General features: G+C 39.0%; 1 protein-coding gene across 1 annotated transcript in view; it reads left to right on the forward strand.

Annotated features, from left to right (window-relative positions):
• Positions 1 to 19,145, forward strand: part of LOC126482033 (dynein axonemal heavy chain 6-like) — a 1,073,010-nt gene that overhangs the window by 919,737 nt on the left and 134,128 nt on the right. Inside the window, exon 121 of the mRNA XM_050106005.1 lies at positions 2,109 to 2,273. Coding sequence (XP_049961962.1) covers positions 2,109 to 2,273 — 165 coding nt within the window. The remainder of the gene's footprint in view (positions 1 to 2,108; positions 2,274 to 19,145) is intronic.

Here is a 19,145-nt window from a genome sequence, read left to right on the forward strand (position 1 = left end):
TGAATTTGAACATGGTATGACAAAAGAAACTGTACAGAAAAACCTTGTTATTGGTGAAATACCAAATGACATTAACAATCAAGTAAATGAAATTCAAGATCAAGAAAATGAAGGAGAAGAAAATAAAAAAAGGAAGAGGATGCAGTGAAGAAAGAAGAAACTACAATTTCAGGGATGGAACCAATTTGAAGAACCCTTTAAAACATGAAGATTATCTAACAGAACTATTTTCATATGAATGTACTAATGATCCAGATAAAGAAAACTGGATAAAAGCGATAGAAAAAGAAAAGAAATCACATAAACAGAATGACACATGGAAGTTGGTGAATCCAAGAGAGGCAATAGAAAACAAAATCTTGACAAGCAGATGGCTCTTTAAAATCAAAGATGATGATCACTGTAAGGCCAGCCTGGTTGTCAGAGATTGTCATCAGAAAATGATATAGATTTCAAGAAATTACTCAGTCCAGTAGCAGATATCTATTCACTAAGACTGTTGTTTGTTCTGATAACAGAGAAAAAAATCCATATAAATGTGTTTAATTTTGAACAGTCTCTTTCTATGGGAAACTGGATGAAGAGATATCTGAAGAATACAAAGAAGATGGAAAAAATTGTGTTTTTGAGAAAGCTCTGTATGGACTTAAACAAGTCCCATCCAGATGGAATAAAACTCTGACAGGTTTCCTTAAATGGAAGAATTAATTGAGTTGATGCCACATCAGTGCATATCTAAAGAGGTAACTGAAGAAATGCACATGGCTACACGTGTTGAATATGGTATCATAACAGGGAAAAACTCAGAGATAACTTGAAAACATAATGAAGAAACTTAGGAAAGTTTTGAAATATCTGTGGCACAAAATCCAGATACCTACATAAGGATACTAATAATGAAGATAGAAAAAGGAATATTTCTACATCAGGTATATGAGAACAGAACTGGAACAATTCAATATGATTGACTTCAATGCCATGAAGGCACCTTTAGTTCCAGAGGGGAAGAGAAGTTAAGAAAATAAAGAGGACAAACACGAAGTTTCTTATCGTGCAATCACAGTAAGCCTTTTGTATTTGTTTTGTAAAAACATACCATATACTGGATTTACAATCAATTATGAGCTTGCTTCACAGAAGACCCAATGAAAACAGATTACCAAAATGTCAAAATAATTCTGAGATAGCTACAACATTCCAAGAATTATGGCCTTTTCTATAAGAAGAAATAAGATGAAGGTGACAGTATTTACCTAAATGTCTACTGTGATGCTGATTATGTACAAGACTTAAGAGACATGAAGTATACAAATGCATACATTAGTCTTTATAATGATGCTCACATAGTTGGTGTTCCAAGAAAGACAGTGCAATACCTACTTCATCAACTGGAGCAGAATACATTCCAGCAGCAGAATGCACTTAAGAAATAAAACACATCAAGAACGTACTACAAGATCCAGAAGGGAGAGACATCCATTCTTCAGGTAGACAGTTCCTTCTCTCTGTGATCTGGAGCCATGTTTACTGTTATCGCAAATTCAGATTCCATAGCAGTATTTTAATCATAAGCTAGTAAGCTGACCTATCTGTTTTCTGTGAAAACCGACTTTGTGGAAGAAAACAAAGCTGCTCATTGTTGTATACAATTTTAGTTTAAAAATGTACATGATGAGAAAGAATATGTATGGAAGAAACAATTTTTTCAGTCATTTAAATAGTCAACCTAATATACTCTGCAGAAGTAGCCTTCAGTGGGTGCCACTGCCTATTAATGTATAAATTGACTTGTTCAACATCCTGAATGCTTTCCTTCATGATGGAATTAATGAATCATGATGTGGAATGAACAAATAAATGAAGATGACATCCAACAGTTTTACAATCTTCTTTTTATTTATTTTCTCTTTCTTCCCCTCCTTCAATTTACATATAGTTTTACAATCATCTCTGTGCATGACTGCATACAGCATTGAGTTACACTACCATTTAGAATATTATGCCATGCCATTACTAAGTATTTAATCTAGTAAATCATTTGCTTTAGATGTAATACAATATAGGTACACTTTTTACACTATATTCCTCTCTCTAACTTACAGGTAAAGGAAACACAGACAGTCATTCTTACAATTCTTGATGTCCAACCTCGAGAATCAAGTGGAGCAGAAGGAAAATCCAGCGATGAAATAATATTTGAACTTGCAGATGCCATAAGAGGACAAATCCGGAAGAAGTTGGATCCAGATGAAATTCACCCATCTCTTCTTGTAGTATGTTCAGAATCTTTTGAAATATATTTCTATTTGAAATTATCACAGATTAAACAGGTTCAGAATATTTTATTTTAAAACAGTTACTTAGATGGTTACAAAATATGAATACAAAACTCAAATATTAATACTTTTATGTATAATCATAAAATGTTAATCATTTCATAGCAACAAATTATTCTTTCACCATGTTTTAACAAATTTACTTGGGAACAAATGAGTTTCTGTGTTTCCTCCCCTCCAGACAATGTTTATGCATAATAAAAACACTATTTGGTGTTTGGCCATAAAACATAGTGAAAGCAAAGTATACTATTTCAGGAAATAATGTAAAAAGACCTTTTCAAAAAAAGTTTGTCAAAAGCAGAGCAGCAACTGGTTTATTGTAGGTACAGCTCAACGTTTGATCCTACTAGTCTGGTGATGTTTTCTAATGCAGTGTTGCTACATCAAGAATTCTGAATCAAGCATGAGTTAGTCATTATGTTTCATCTACCTATGAAATTTAATAAGCCCTGAACAAGACTGTGATTGTGATGACCCTATAATTTACACACACACCTTTGCATCCAGAAAAGAAGTGGAGAAATAATACGATGATGGCTTCTTTGTTGCTGCTACTACTAATGTTACCTGGAATTCGGTGACCTTTATTGTGTTTCATTGTGGGGATGACCAGTTTGGTTTTGGTCTCATGACATTTCTCCTGACCACAATTATTTTCCAGATAACATATTACAATATAAAAGATATCGGCATGTTAACACCAGCTTCCTGTATTTTTGTGCCTAGGAGGTTCTTAAATAACTTTCAGTGCAGGGTCAGATACAATTTCCCACTTGACAATCTTAATGTTCTTAAGGGGATCATTCAATAGCCTTAACATTGCAGACAATATCTAATACAGAGATTATCTGAAATAATACGTGAAAACTCATTTCCTCAAACAGTAAAAGGTCAATTACTTTTCCTTTTATTTTCATCTTGAAACACATGTTTCAGGTGGAAATTGTGTTTAAATTTTTTTATTTTGTGTGTGTGTGTGTGTGTGTGTGTGTGTGTGTGTGTGTGTGTGTGTGTGTGTGTGAGAGAGAGAGAGAGAGGGGGGGGGGGGGGGTAGCAAAAATATACAAGTAGAAGTACTCATTTGATATATATCAAATATAAAGAAGAACAGCCCTTTTTTATCAATAATTGTCCTTTCTTATCATTAATATAACTGACAAATATTTTTCATAATTGTGGAATGCAGTTTGTGGTCTCTTGCAACTTTTTGGAGACCCAACAACTTCTCAGTAGGAATCAGCACAAATTCTGCAACCAGTGATCAAGTAAATATCTGCGCTTCTACACAGTTTTTATGGCTGAAAGTTGTGACCTCCTAGACTTTCATTACACGGTTCAGAACTACAGAATCCCCTTAGATTGTCTGGGGTTCACTACACATCAAAGGTTGCTGCCAAGGTAGCTGACTGTGTGGGGCACACACATAGTCTTTTTTAGATCAAAAAACTTTCCATCGAGTCCAGAGAGTAATAGATGTGGAAGACATCAAGGTATTAGTGTAAGAACCAAACAAATGGCCTGTGCAGGTGAGAATATTGCAGATGAAAATATTAAAATCCTACTTGTCAATTTTCAATGCATTCACAACAAAGTGCCAAAAACTGAAGCATTTGTGAAGAGCAGTAGTGCTTACAATATTCAAGGCACATATTATTGGCTTAAACCCAGAACTGAGAACAGTGAGATTTTTGAGGTAAATTTAGGAGTGTATCAAAAGGATAGGGCAAGGGGAAATACAAAGTGCTGTATTTGCACAACAAAAATAGAAAGTCTGGCTTGTCTGGGTAAGACTCAATGCCAAAAGTAGCCTTGGCAGTGATATCGGCATCCCCCCCTCTTTCTCTTCCTCCCTCCCTCCCTCTTGCTCCCTGTCATCTCCTTCCCTCCCTCCCTCACCACCTCTCACCCCCTTTTCCACTGCTTTCTCTTTCTCTCTTCCCTTCCTGTCTCCCTCTTCATCTCCACTTTCCTCTCCTTTCCTCCTCTCCCTTTCCATCCTCTCTTTATCTCTCAAATGCTCTACCTCCTAAATTCCTTTGTCATACAGCTGCTGCAACATCTGTTGAAAGATCTGTCTCACTCCATTCCACTAGCCCTTCCGTGCCTTATACAGCCTTCTCTATCCCCTCCCCACTTCCTTTGCATAATTAATAATGTAGAATGAGTTATTTTACATTCATATGGAAACAAGGCTATATGCTGACCAATGGCATTTATTTTTAATACTGGCTTGAGTTAATAATTTCACATGGCACCTCTTACACATTTCAAAAATAGAAATTTTCTATGGAACAGACGAAGTTTACATGGAGAAATTTTCAGTTTGTTTTTGAATTTAATTTAGTTGGGTGTCAAACAATTTATGTCATTGGGTAAGTGATCAAAACTTTCGGTGGCAGCATTGTGCACCTTTTTTGTGCTAAAGACAACTTTAATGTGGCGTACTGAATGTCGTTTCTTTCTTCTAGTTTGTAATAATGTGCATCATTGTTTTTTGTGGACTCTAGTAGATTACTTCCAACACATTTCATGAAGGAATAAATATTCTGCAAGGCAATAGTCAAAATGCCTAACACCTTAAAACAGAGGTCTACAAGATCATTAGTGAGTGAGCAGCAGATATTATTCTCACAGCATGTGTTTGATCAATGAAGACTTTCTTCCTTAAAGATGAGTTACCCCACAATTTTATTCCTTGTGACACTACTAAATCGATGTATGCTAATTATGTCAACTTACTGGTTTGTCTCTCTCCAAGATTTGCAATGAATCGAAGTGCAAATGCAGCTACACTAAGCTGTTTCAGGAGTTCCAAAATGTGTGTATCTCAATTTAAGAAATTAACTCCACCTGCACTGGGTGGATGTTTTGCTGCCAGGCAAGTCACATGGTGTTATGTGTGAGGCTCTGAAATGGCTACCAGTGGGCCGACAGCATCAGGCAGAAGGCTTTGCACTGGCCTCTGGCAGGCCCATGGCAGTCAACATGTTAAATTCTCATCACTATGGACACTAAAAATTTTGAAGTTTGCACTCTAGTTATTATTTACTTGCCATGTGTTACAGTTATCACCAGTGTCATGTGCCTAGAGGTGCAGAACTGAATATGTTGTGTCTGTTTGAAGTTTAGAGTAAAACCATTTGCAAAAAATCACTCAATAAAACTTTTAAGAAAATTTTCACTATTTCTTCTGTTGCTGTGTGTTATGTCTAGATTGATTACAATGTTAGGATCATCCACAAAAGAACTACTTCTAGTGTCATCTGCAAATTCCCCTTATTGTAGATTAGACATAAGGTTATTTACATATATGTGAAACATTAGTGGACCTAAGGCAGAGCCTTGTACAACCCCATAAGCGATTTCTCCCCAGTCAGATGAATCTCCCCTGCTTACATTGGGTGAATTATGATGTATAACTTTCTACATTCTTTTAGTTAGATATAACATTATCTACCGATTGACTATACCATAAGTTCTATAAAGCCTTGGTTTAACCAGGAGAATATTGTGATTCACTCAGTAAAGTGCTATAGGAATCACGGAAAATACCAACTGGTAATATTTTGCTATTTAGTGCTTGTAAACCCTGGTGAATGGATTTGTAAATGGCATCCTCATTGAGCATTTCTTCTGAAATCCAAACTGTGATATAATGTGGATTTTATTGTTGCTAAGGTGGATTACTATTCAATGATAAATTACCTTTTCAAAAATTCTGGAAAATGATGTTGATAGTGAAACAGGTTAGTAGTTACTGACATCTCACCTAGACACCTCACCTGATACCTTTATTACAGAGCAGTTTAACAATGGCATATTTCTCCCCAATGGCATATTTCTCACTTAAAAGATGCCAGTAGTTAACGATGCACAACATGTTACAGAAAGGACAGTGCTTTTTGTTTGAGGCCAAGTCTTTAGTACTCTGTTGGAAAATATTTTTGAGTGAATATGTAATTTTCTTGATTTCTGAAGGAGAACTGGATGAGACTGAATTTCATGTAACTCGCTTGTTCAACATACTCTTTTAAGTTCTCTTCAAGAAATGATTACTAAACATATTTGCTCCCCGTGACTAGTCATTTATAGCCCATTCATTAAAATTAATACTGATGTACACCTGTTCTGCGACTTGATGTCCTGTCTCTTTGTTTTTCTAAATTCCACGTAGCTCTAAGTCTGTTGTCAGAATTACTGACTTGTGGCATAATGTGTATGTACCTTGATTTTTAAAACTTTTCGTAGTAACTTTGTGTAATTTTTGTAGTCTGCAACTACTGGAGGATCTTTTTTCTTCTAACCAACAGATACAATTCCCTTTTCCTGCCACAAGACATTTTAACCCCTCTCGTGATCCATATTTTATATATCTGTTTAATGTCCTTTCTTGTTAGCTTATGTGGAAAACTAATTTCAAATAATGATATGAATTTATCACTGAATAAATTTTGTTCATTATGCATTTCATACTAGATCATTTCTTGTAAACCACTCATACAAATTTTTGTCCTGGAATCATTAATTATTCTTACTGATTTCAACTGAGAAGTGTCAATGGAGAGTGGACAAAAATATGGAAACAACAAAACACAACACACATCCATGTCTAACATAGCATATGAAAACTGTTGGCACTCAAAACAGTTTTCATTAATCTTGGAATGGATAATTACAGGTCCTGTATGACTTTCAAGGCAATTATAATGAAAATTGAGGTGGATAGTGATCCTGCACCCTTCTCTACAAAGTAGACCACAAAGGCTCAACAATGTTGAGGAGTCATGACTGCGGTGGCCCTAGCATATATGACAATTTATTCTGATGCTTATAAAACCAGTACTGGATGATGTGAGCTGCATCAGCATGGATCCTGTCTTCTTCGAACATCACCATTGGGAAACAAATATTGTAGCATAGGATGACCAGATCTGCCAAAATGGTCACATAATCCTTGGCACTAATGGCTGGTTGGTTGATTTGGGGGAAGGGACCAAACAGTGATGTCACCAATCCCATCAGATTAGGGAAGGATGGTGAAGGTACTCAGCCATGCCCTTTCAAAGGTACCATCCCAGCATTTGCCTGAAGCAATTTAGGGAAATCATGGGAAACTTAAATCAGTATGGCTGGATGTGGGTTTGAACTGTCATCTTCCTGAATACAAGTCCAGTATGATAACCACTGTGCCACCTCGTTCGGTTTGGCAGTAATATGACCTCGCAGAGTAAGCATGGGGCCCATGGAATATCATGATATAGCTGCGCAAATCATCACTGACCCTCAGCATGTTTCACTCTTGACAGCAAGCAGTATATACTGTAGGCTTGGGATGGCATAAGCCAGACATAAACTCGGCCAGAAGTTGGAAACAATGTGAAACAAGACTCATCAAACCAAATGACTTTCTTCCACTGCTTGAACCAAATGACTTCCTTCAACTGCTCCATAGTCCAGGTTTATGGTTTTTGAACCACATTTTCCTATTATGGCATTTGTATCACCAGTGAGTGGTTTTGGAATTCCAACATGCTCAGTTTACAGAGCTCTATTCACAACACTCTGGTGCTGATAGGGCTTGCAAGTGCAATATTCAGTTCTGCAGTGACTTTTGCAGCTGCTGTCCTCTTATTTGTAGTCAAATCCTCTTCAATGGCAGCCTGTCACAATCAATCAACACACATTTTCTGCATTGTGACTTATCAGATGATCTTTTCCCACTTTTCCTGTAGGCAGTGTAAATCTTCACTATGGTGTCTCGTGAAACACCAAACAGTTCAGCCACATCTGTTACGGAAGAACCCACCATACAAGTACAAACAGTTTGCTCACATTCGAATTTACTCAGCTGAAACAAAATGCACTCACACTTCTCTGACCACAACTGACATTTTAAGTTTATTGAGGACATTGCACAGGTGCTATCTGCAGGCTTTGACAGCATCTGCATTTATGTTCAAGCATGCATGTCTCACAGTGTTTGTATATTATTGTCAAAGCCCTGAATTCTGTAAGGACTAACATACGCATCCTAACTAAGAGTGCGTCTTGATCAGAGAAAGTGTTTGCTACTGGGTATACAGCTATTTTATTGTTTCTAGCTTCATCAAAGAAAACATTATGAATTAGGGTCCTACTGCCTTCATCCATCCAATTAGAAATAATTACCGAGATCAAATGTAGGATTCAAATAAGATTTCCAGAGCATTTTTCCTGTTGTAATCCTTTAGAAATTCAACACACTGATATCACCACAGACTATTAATTGCTGGCTGCTGTCTGTTGTTTTTGTTGCGGTCTTCAGTTAGAAGACTGGTGTAGCAATGCAAGGGGTACTTAAATTTGTTATAAAATTCAGTAAATCACTCAGTGGACAGTATTTTTCAGTACAGGTATTCCTTCACTCCAAGCAAGTGTCGATTCATGATGTCATCATCCAGACATGAGTTGACTGTAATCTGAATCTGTTCTAGCAAACTAAAAATTTCTCTCAGGTAATAAATTTTATTGATTATGAAATACAAGTTCTTGAAGTTTATTCAGAATCGAAAATGTTTAGTTAGTAATTGCATGGCATAATTTATCTGTTTAATATAAAGGTGTTATGATATCTGTATGCATGAAAAAAATGTGAATTTACATGCGGCTTACACTCTGAGACAAGGTATCACTTAAGAGTGCAAAAGCGTGCATGTACAGTTCATTGAACTGTGCGGTGAATTTTATTTTTATGACTTTGACTCAGATGTAGAGAAATCCAATCCCAGTTAGACTTTATGTGAGATCACGTTATTACAAAAGAGTCGTTTAGCCCATTAGGGAAAACTGAAACTTGCATGCCTGATTTAAAATATGTTACGCGCCAGTGCGTAATCATAAATCACATACAATATTTGCCAATGCACTTGGACGTAATGCACAAATTGGAAGTTAATTTTGACACAAGTACTTTTTTTGACAAACACAAACCAAAAGTTTATTTAAAATATCGAGGTTCGGTTCTAATTGAGACACGTAACACCATGTTGATTACGTTGCCTAGCAACACTTTAATGCAACTTAAGTAATTTATCAGAACGATTTGTGACACACTAAGTCCAATTACACACACAAAATGTTACAGTTGACTGCATGAGAGTATGAGAGTGTTTTTCTTTCCATAAATGCCAATAAATTGGCAGTTTCAAAAGTTAAATCACCAACTGTTGCATAACGTCATTGTATCAGTACAGAACTTATTATATCATGTCTCTTCATCAAGAGATCTCAAAAAGCCGGGACAAACAAGGAAAAACAAAAAGTTGACTAAAAGAAGAGGCATAGGTAAATATTTCGCACTGCAACATGGGGCCTGAAAAGGATATACTAATAACTTCAGGCCCAAGGCACTATCTTCAACCCATAGGAAATGATAAGTTCAAAATTGGTTCAAATGGCTCTGAGCACTATGGGACTTAACATCTGTGGTCATCAGTCCCCTAGAACTTAGAACTACTTAAAGCTAACTAACCTAAAGACAGCACACACATCCATGCCTAAGGCAGGATTTGAACCTGCAACCGTAGCGGTCACGTGGTTCCAGACTGAAGCGCCTAGAACCACACGGCCACACCGGCCGGCGAAATGATAAGTACTCATAGCTAATGTGACATACTGGCAGGTATGAGTAGGACAGACATACACTCATGCCCATAAATTAAGGTTAATTGCAGAATGTGGTGCCATACAACTTGGCACTACACAGAACTGGTGCTAATGGCATAGGCACATAGGGAACACACACGATACCGATCTGTAAGTCCACGGTATTGGTGATAAGTTGAGAAAACAGTCCCGAAACACACATGCCACAAAACACCACTGTTTCCTGCGCATGCACCCCAACATCAATATGGGATACGATGACTATGCACACATACAGAGGCCACACAACAGGCTGGCATGCTCTGGATCAGATGGTCGAGCAGCTGCTGGGGTATAGCCTCCATTCTTGCACCAGTGCCTGTCGGAGATCCTGAAGTGTTGTAGGGGTTTGAAGATGTGCAGCAATACATCGACTGAGAGCATCCCAGACATGCTCGATGGGATTTAGGTCTGCAGAACAGGCAGGCCACTCCATTTGCCTGATATCTTCTGTTTCCAGGCACTCCTCCACGATGGCAGCTCGGTGGGGCCATGCATTATCGTCCATCAGCAGGAAGGTGGGACACACTGCACCCCTGAAAGGGTGACATACTGGTGCAAAATGATGTTCTGATACGTCTGACCTGTTACAGTTCCTCTGTCAAAGACGTGCAGGGGTGTACGTGCACCAATCATAATCCCACCCTACACCATCAAACTATGACCTCGATACAGGTCCCTTTCAAGGCTATTAAGAGGTTGGTACCTGGTTCCTGGTTCACGCCAGATAAAAAACTGGCAAGAATCACTGTTCAGACTATACCTGGACTCGTCCGTGAACATAACCTGGGACCACTGTTCCAATGACCATGTACTGTATTCTTGACACCAGGCTTTACAAGCTCTCCTGTGACCAGGGGTCAGTGGAATGCACATTGTAGGTCTGTAGGTGAATAAACCATGTCTGTTCAGTCATCTGTAGTCTGTGTGTCTGGAGACAACTGTTCCAGTGGCTGAGGTAAGGTCCCAAGCAAGGCTATCTGCAGTACTCCATGGCCGTCTGTGGGCACTAATGGTGAGATATCGGTCTTCTTGTAGTGTACACATTTCCTGTCTGGTGGAATCATTGTCATAATTTTGAGATCACACTTTGTGGCACATGGAGGGCCCATGTTATGACCTGCTGTGTTTGACCAGCCTCCAGTTGCCCTAGTATTCTACCCCTCATAACGTCATCAATATGTGTTCTTTGAGCCATTTTCAACACACAGTCACCATTTGCACGTCTGAAAACGACTGCTCACTTACTCATTGCACTGTACTCTGACATGCACCAATACACCTCTGCGTATGTGGACTGCTACCAGCACCACCATGCAATGACGGCAGGTCAAATGCACCGCATGGTCATACCCCAAGGTGATTTAAAACTGCGAACTGCCCACCAGAGCATTGTTTCACCATGTATCAGCATTATCCTTAATTTATGAGCATGAGTGTAGTATAAAAGATAGACAATAATTTTTAAACCATGTGCAGTTGACCATATATGTTGTGAACAAACAAATCATTGTGTATTGGATAGATATTGATATTTTATCTGTGTATTTAATATTAGGGAAAATGTACCCCTGAACAAGGAGAGCATGAGATAATACAACCCAGAGTTTGGATGTGATGGGTGAGGGGAGTGAAAGTGGATATAATCCTCATGAGGAGGTAACTCAGGAACCAATTATGGACCAGCTATCATATAATTTGAGTGAGGAAAATCTTGGTGAATGAGTCCCAAATGCAATAAATGTAGGACAGCAACCACATAATTTAAGTGATAGTAATATCATTGGTGTGGAGGTGACAGTAGAAGCAGACGCGAGTACAAGTAAAAATAATAAGATACAGGAGTCAATAAATACCAAAGTTACACAAGAAACTGCAAATCGTACATCAAATGTTATAGAGCTTAAAGATGATATGATTATTAAATTCATGGCAAGTATGCAACATCAGTTGACTGAGAATATATGATGTTTAGACAAGAAGTTTGATACTAAATTTTATTCCCAAACTCAGAAATTCAACACCCAAATGGATTTAATCAATGAAAAATTTGACAACAAGTTAGAGTCACTTAAAGATGATAATAGACAATTAAATGAGAAATTCGATAACTGAGAAGTAGAGTGGGAAGAACGATTAAATACTAAATTTAGTGAATTAGAAATTAAAGTTTCCATGGACATGACTAACCTACATGGGGAAGGAAGTCGGCTGTGCCCTTTCAAAGGAACCATCCCGGCATTTGCCTGGAGTGATATAGGGAAATCATGGAAAACCTAAATCAGGATGGCGGGACGCGGGCTTGAACCGTCGTCCTCCCGAATGCGAGTCCAGTGTGCTAGTGAGTTTCAGGCTATTAAAGAAAAAGTAATTGAAGAATTACCTAAGTGGCAAAGTGAAACAAATTGTAAATTGTCAGAATTAGAACAAAAATCTTCATGAAATGTATTGACTGAAGACAACTATTTTGAAGACAGGCTTAGGAATAATAAATCCTGTAGTGAAGTAAATTGTAACTGTTGTGGGAATACACATGATAAATTTTGTGACTATTATGGAAATGAAAATGACACTTATGTGCAAAGAGGTCACTTGTCGTCTTTAAAGGTTGAGACAAGCTTATTCAAAAGCAGACAGTTTCCTACCTCTTTGACTGAAAAAGATGACATCCATCCATCCAAAAGTTACTGTAAACTTTAGGCCTGTATCAATTGACGCATTGCAAGTAATACTTGGAATATGCCTACTTGATCTCCAGATACAAAAAAATGGTAACATATTGGCTGAAGAAAGAGTAACAACATGAAGTCCAGGATTTAATAGAAAGACAGGCCACAGGCAAGCAGCAAATTCACAGTCACAACTTCCATCTAAAATAGCAGAGTGCTCCTATAGTCTTCTCCCATACATAAAATGCAGATTGAGAGTAAAGCACCTGAATTCTTTAAGAGGCCTAACACATCACTTGACATATCACAGGCCTTACATCATCTACTGGCATTGAATTGATCTAAGACAAATGTATCTGTGGTGAAGAAGACACACCAGAGCACACATCTGGTGATGCCCACTAATGCTGATGTTGCTGCTACTGATTGGCAGCAACTGAATCAGCATGGAAGATCCAATGTTGAGGAGATACTGCACTGTGAGACAGAATGGCAGATACTGGACAATATTGCCAACACTATCTCAAGAAAGGCTTGAGTTGTGCATTAAGTCATCAGTCAGCCCCATCTGCTGTACTACAGGAGACAGGACATCGACAGGAGATCGAAAACCAATGCAGTGAAGACAGCTGAGATCAACAGTTTTGGCAGATGAACAACCCACCCCACATAAATGATAGTCAAACAGTGACAAAAAAACAAAAACAACATCAGAGTGGGAACACTGACATCTGCCATATCTGATCACCTAAGGAACTAAATATGGCGTGATGTGGGTTGGCAAGGGCTACACTTCTCATGGCAGCAACAGCACTCCCTCAGACCAGGTGAATTCTCCCCTGCAACCAGGGAGCCAATTCAGAACTACAATGTCCTCCACAGTACCCAATGACAAGGGGGGGAGAGGGGGGCAGGGGGGGATGGAGTGTATTAGTGTATTGTGGAATGTGGCAGACAAGAACTGGCATTATAACAGTAGTACACACAGTTAGATTTTGTAGTAAGTGTAGTTTGTATTAATGGTAGAATTAGTTACAGTGATGGGAAGTAGTATGGTGATGGACATAATGATGTATTTTGTACAATTAGTTGTCAATGTATTGAAAAAAATATTCTTGATAGTAATAACTTGTGTAATAATGAATAAATCCTGTTTAAATTATAGATAACAGGCTACAGTGCAATAAATAAATAAAAATAAATAAATGCCACTGTAAAGGAGCATTTGAAAATGTAGTTCAACATTTCAGCTTTTGTTATGCTCAAGTTTTGGGATATGCATCAGCCATAAGTGTCTGCACACTATCCATGGTGCCTCTGACAGCATTAACATCAAAATTTCTTTGTGTTTTGTGAGAGATCTTTTCATAAGATTCTGATATGGTATTGTTTTCATAAGATTCTGATATGGTATTCAAAGACTTCATGTATTGTCTCTTTGACAGCCAAATGCATTTCCTTCAGCATCTCTGTATCTACATCACTAAACTTAGCCACAGTTCTTCTATATGATCCTACTTAGAATTATATATTTTTAGTCTGCCCTTAAGATACAACGTTACATGTGTCATATCTAGTTTACTGAACATGTGAATCTTCCTGCTTGTTGTAGTGACCCTTTGTATTTTTGTAATCATTATTGGTAAATTGCCTCATTGTCACTGATACCAATTTCAGTGTGGACATTATCAAAGGGGCAGGACTGTTTATTGCTCTTAGGTCTTATATATTTCACTCATGAGTGAACTTCTGTTTAGTTATCTGAGACAGCACTTAGTATTGTCTGGCAAGATGTCATGTCATGCACACCATATATAAAACTGAAAGAATCTGAATGGCCTCCAATGATGACAGTATTATTGGGAACATATGTATTAGATGTTTCCTCTCAAGTTTTCGGTTACACCTAGAAGTGTGACTGGTGATTGATGAAAGGACCAAATTATGAGGGGCTTTTCTTTCTCCACCTCCAATAGGCTATAAATAAAATAAAAGTGTATAAAAGTTATTTTATTACTAAAAGTTACACACACTTATTGTTACTTTTTGAAATAATCTTCATAATTATTGAAGCATTAGTTGTACCTGTGAACAAGCTTTCCAATAAACTCTTCACAAAATGTTTCCACAATTGAACTGAAATGTGTCAGCACAATGTAGGAACTGTATAGTGGATTACTGAAAATGTCCCACTGAAATTGCTCCAGGAGCTGTTGAGCTGCACCAGCACTGTCAGGAAGGGCATTGTCATGGATCAGAACAATTCCAGAAGTCAGCATGCCTTGAAAAAAAAATGCCTATCTGCTCATTAATCAATTAATTTCTGCTGTGCTATCCTCCTCTGGTGGCAAAAAATGAATAACAGGTCTCGTATCTGGTCTCAGTTCATTGACAGCAACATTTTATGAAGAGACTATTGGAAAAAGCTGGTCCATAAGTACGACAAAAGCCTCAGTCAACATGGTGATTATGTGAAAAAAGTAACCTTAAGTGCACTTAACTTTAAGTAATATAATAATTTTTATATGTGGTTGTCATTTATTTATGGCCTGTTGGAGATTGATAAAGAAACAGCCCCCATAAAAGTCTTTGCACACATTTGCTCCTGATTCTTGCACAAACAATTTCACAAGCTTATTCAATTTCCGACATTGTAGATTTTTGTTTCTTGCCTATTGCAACAAATAAAGCATCTTCATTTTCCATTAGTCTGCCCTTTCACTATACACCACTGTCAATTTGGGTTTTGTCCTCTTTGTGTACTTAATATGGGTCTATGATGAGGATATTGTCAGAAAGTGATTTTACATGACAAATCATGTTCAATAACTGATCTACTCAGCCAAGAAAATTATTTTGGAGTTAAACGAAGTAATATTTACCACCAGTGAATAACTTTCATCAGTTTACCATAAAACTATTAAGTTAAAAAATTGAAAAAAATATTTTTTAAATATTTTTTTTTAAATTATCTCTCAGTGTGTGATAACAAATTATCTAAAAACATTAATTAAAAGAATCCAATAACCAAACATTTGGCAATCCACGTCACATATCCAGGGTGCTCATACCGTTCTTATACTCTCATGTAAAAAAGAAATAGCACCAACACCAGGGAGGAGTTGTGTGATGGTTATAAACTAATTTTTGTAGGTGTGTTTCTACATTTGAAAGATAATGTCTGTTCAAATTTCATGCCAGTCGTCTATGAGTGGCGCTAGAAGCATGTCTATGAGGATGTAAAACTGTTTTGCTTTAAATCAAACAATGGAAAATCCAGGATGGAATGTAACAACATCTAGAAAAGGAAAATTGCTACACACCATATAGCTGAGATGCTGAGTCACAGAAGGCACAAAAAAAAGACTATCACAAATTAGCTTTTGGCCAATAAGGCCTTCTTCAAACATAGACAACACATAAACACACGCAAATGCAACTCACACACCCATGACTGCAGTCTCAGGCAACTGAAGCCATTGTGCAAGCAGCAGCACCCCAGTGCATGATGGAAGTGGCAACTGGGTGAAGGTAACGAGGAGGCTGGCACAGGAAGGGGGAGACATAGTAGGGTAGGGGTGGTGGACAATGAAGTGCTACTGGAGAAGAGCGTAGGGAAGAGGTGGAGAGAAGGGAAGGGCAGCTATGTGCAGTCGGGAGGTTAGATGGGTGGGGGGAGGGGGGGGGGGGGTACAGTGGGAGAGGAAAGAAGTAAAAAGACTGGGTGCAATGGTGGAATGAGGGCTCTGTAGTGCTAAATGGGTACAGGGAGGGGGGTGGACAAGTGAGGACAATGACTAACAAACATTTAGACCAGGAGGTTTTTGAGAACATAGGATATATTGCAGGAAATTTCCTACCTACACAATTCAGAAAAGTTGGAGTTGGGAAGGATTCATCGGCACAGGCTGAGAGGCAGTCACTGAAATGAAAGATGTCATTTTTGGTAGTGCGCTCAGCAACAGGGTGGTCCACCTGTTTCTTGGCCGCTGTTTGTCAGTGGCCATTCATGCAGACAGACAGCTTGTTTGTTTGTTGTCATTCCCACATACAATGAAGCACAGTCATTGCAACTTAGCTTGTAGATCACATGACTGGTTTCACAGTTAGCCCTGCCTTTGATGGGATAAGGGAGGTTTATGACTGGAATGAAGTAGGTGGTGGTAGGAGGATGTATGGGACAGGCCTTGCATCTAGGTCTATTACAGGGGTGTGAGCCATGAGGTAAGGGGTTGGGAGCAGGGGTTGTGTAGGGATGGACGAGTAAATAGTGTAAGTTCAGTGGACAGTGGAATACCACTGTGGTACGGATGCGAAGGATAGAAGGCAGGACATTTCTCTCTTCAAGTCACAATGAGAGGTAGTCGAAACCCTGGTGGAGAATGTAATTCAGTTGCTCCAGCCCTAGGTGGTAGTGAGTTACGAGGGAAATGTTCCTCTGTGGCCAGATGGTACGACTTCAGGAGGTGGTGGGGGACTTGAAAGATAAGGCATGTGAGATTTGTTTTCATACAAAGTTGGGAAGATAATTATGGTCTGTGAAGGCTGCAGTGAGACCCTCAATATATTTCAAGAGGGATCGCTCGTCACTGCAGATGTGACGACCATGGATTTCTAGGCTGTATGGAAGGGACTTCTTGGTATGGAATGGGTGGCAGCTGTTGAAGTAGAGGTATTTCTGGTGATTTGGTTAGATTTCTGGATTACAGTCACTGTGGCAAGGTTTGTAGATGGATGTATCTGACAGCTGGTGGAGTCCTTCTGCCAGTTAATCCTTGTGGTTCAAAACAACAGTGGTGGAGCCTTTGTCCGCAGGTAGTTTTATAAGATCAGGATCAGTTTTTAGATGGTGGAGTGTGGTTCTTTCTGTGGATGTAAGGTTACTTTGCATGTTGAGGGATTTGGGGAATGATGATGAGGCAAGATTTGTCTGTGAAGGCTGCAGTCAGACACTCAATATATTTCAAGAGGAATCGCTCGTCACTGCAGATGTGACGACCATTGATTTCTAGGCTGTATGGAAGGGACTTCTTGGTATGTAATGGGTGGCAGCTGTTGAAGTAGAGGTATTTCTGGTGGTTAGTAGGTTTGATTTGGACGAGGTACTGATGTAGCCATCTTTAAGGTGTAGGTCAACATCTAGGAACGGTTGCTTGTTGGGTTGAGTAGAACCAGGTGAAGAAAATTGGGGAGAAGTTGTTGAGGTTCTGGAGAAATGTGGACAGGGTACCCTCACCCTCGATCCAGACAACAAAGATGTCATCAAGGAATCTGAACCAGATGGAGGTTTAGGATTCTGGGTGTTTATGAAGGATTCCTCTAGATGGCCCATGAATAGGTTGATATTGGATGGTGCCATGTGGGTGTTGGTAGTGGCGATTATGAAGGAGGTTGTTGGTTTGGAATCTGTCAGGCATTGTAAAAGGTAATGTTCAACAGCAGTAGGGGCATGGGCATTAGGGATGTTAGTAGAAAGGGAGTTGGCATCAACAGTGATGAGGGAGTGATTGGGGTGGGCAGAGAGATGGTCTCTGGGGAGAGGTTCTGGAACAGGCCTAAGAAATGGGGGAATAATTGGAGATCCTGTGGGATTTCTGGATTACAGTCAATGTGGTAAGGTTTGTAGGTGGATGTATCTGACAGCTGGTGGAGTCCTTCTGCCAGTTAATCCTTGTGGTTCAAAACAACAGTGGTGGAGCCTTTTCTGCAGGTAGTTTTATAAGATCAGGATCAGTTTTTAGATGGTGGAGTGTGGTTCTTTCTGTGGATGTAAGGTTACTTTGCATGTTGTGGGATTTGGGGAATGATGATCAGGCAAGATTTGAGGTTAATAAATTCTGGAAAGTTAACAGGGGGTTATTTGGGGGCAATGGGGGTGGATCACTATTGGATAGAGGAATGAACTGAGTTAGGCAGAGATCATCATTGGTCTTTGGTTGAGTCTGATTGGTATGGTTGGTAGCGAAATAGTGTTTTCACTGTAGGGACCGGGAGAAGGAGAGAAGGTCTTTAACAAGTCCTGCATGATTGAATTTTGGAGTGGGGCAAATAGTGATGCCTTTGGAAAGGACTGGTATTTCTGTGGGGCTAAGGCTTCTGGAGGAAATGTTCATGACTGTGTTTCAGGTCTGTTTAGGTTCTGGATTCTGTGTGGTGGTGGGAGGGAGTTTTGGAGGGTGGTTTAAATGTAGTAGGTCTGCGAGACAGGGTTTGTCAGCTGTGAGAGGATGTGGGGGAGATTTGGAGGTGGATGTAGAGATGGTGGACAGTGGTACTCCAAGGTGGAAGCAGGGTGAGGTGATTTTGTGCATGTTGCTCCAGTTCTTGGAGAGCAAGAGTTTCAATGTGTGTTATGGGTTCCAGGAATTTGCTATTGCATAGCAGGAGAATTTTGCAGATGGGGATAAAGTACTGCAAGGAGGTTTGGACTTGGTTGATATTGTTTTGCAGGACT

The sequence above is a fragment of the Schistocerca serialis genome, chromosome 5 (genome assembly GCF_023864345.2).
Source record: "Schistocerca serialis cubense isolate TAMUIC-IGC-003099 chromosome 5, iqSchSeri2.2, whole genome shotgun sequence".
Classification (NCBI taxonomy): Eukaryota; Metazoa; Arthropoda; class Insecta; order Orthoptera; family Acrididae; genus Schistocerca; species Schistocerca serialis.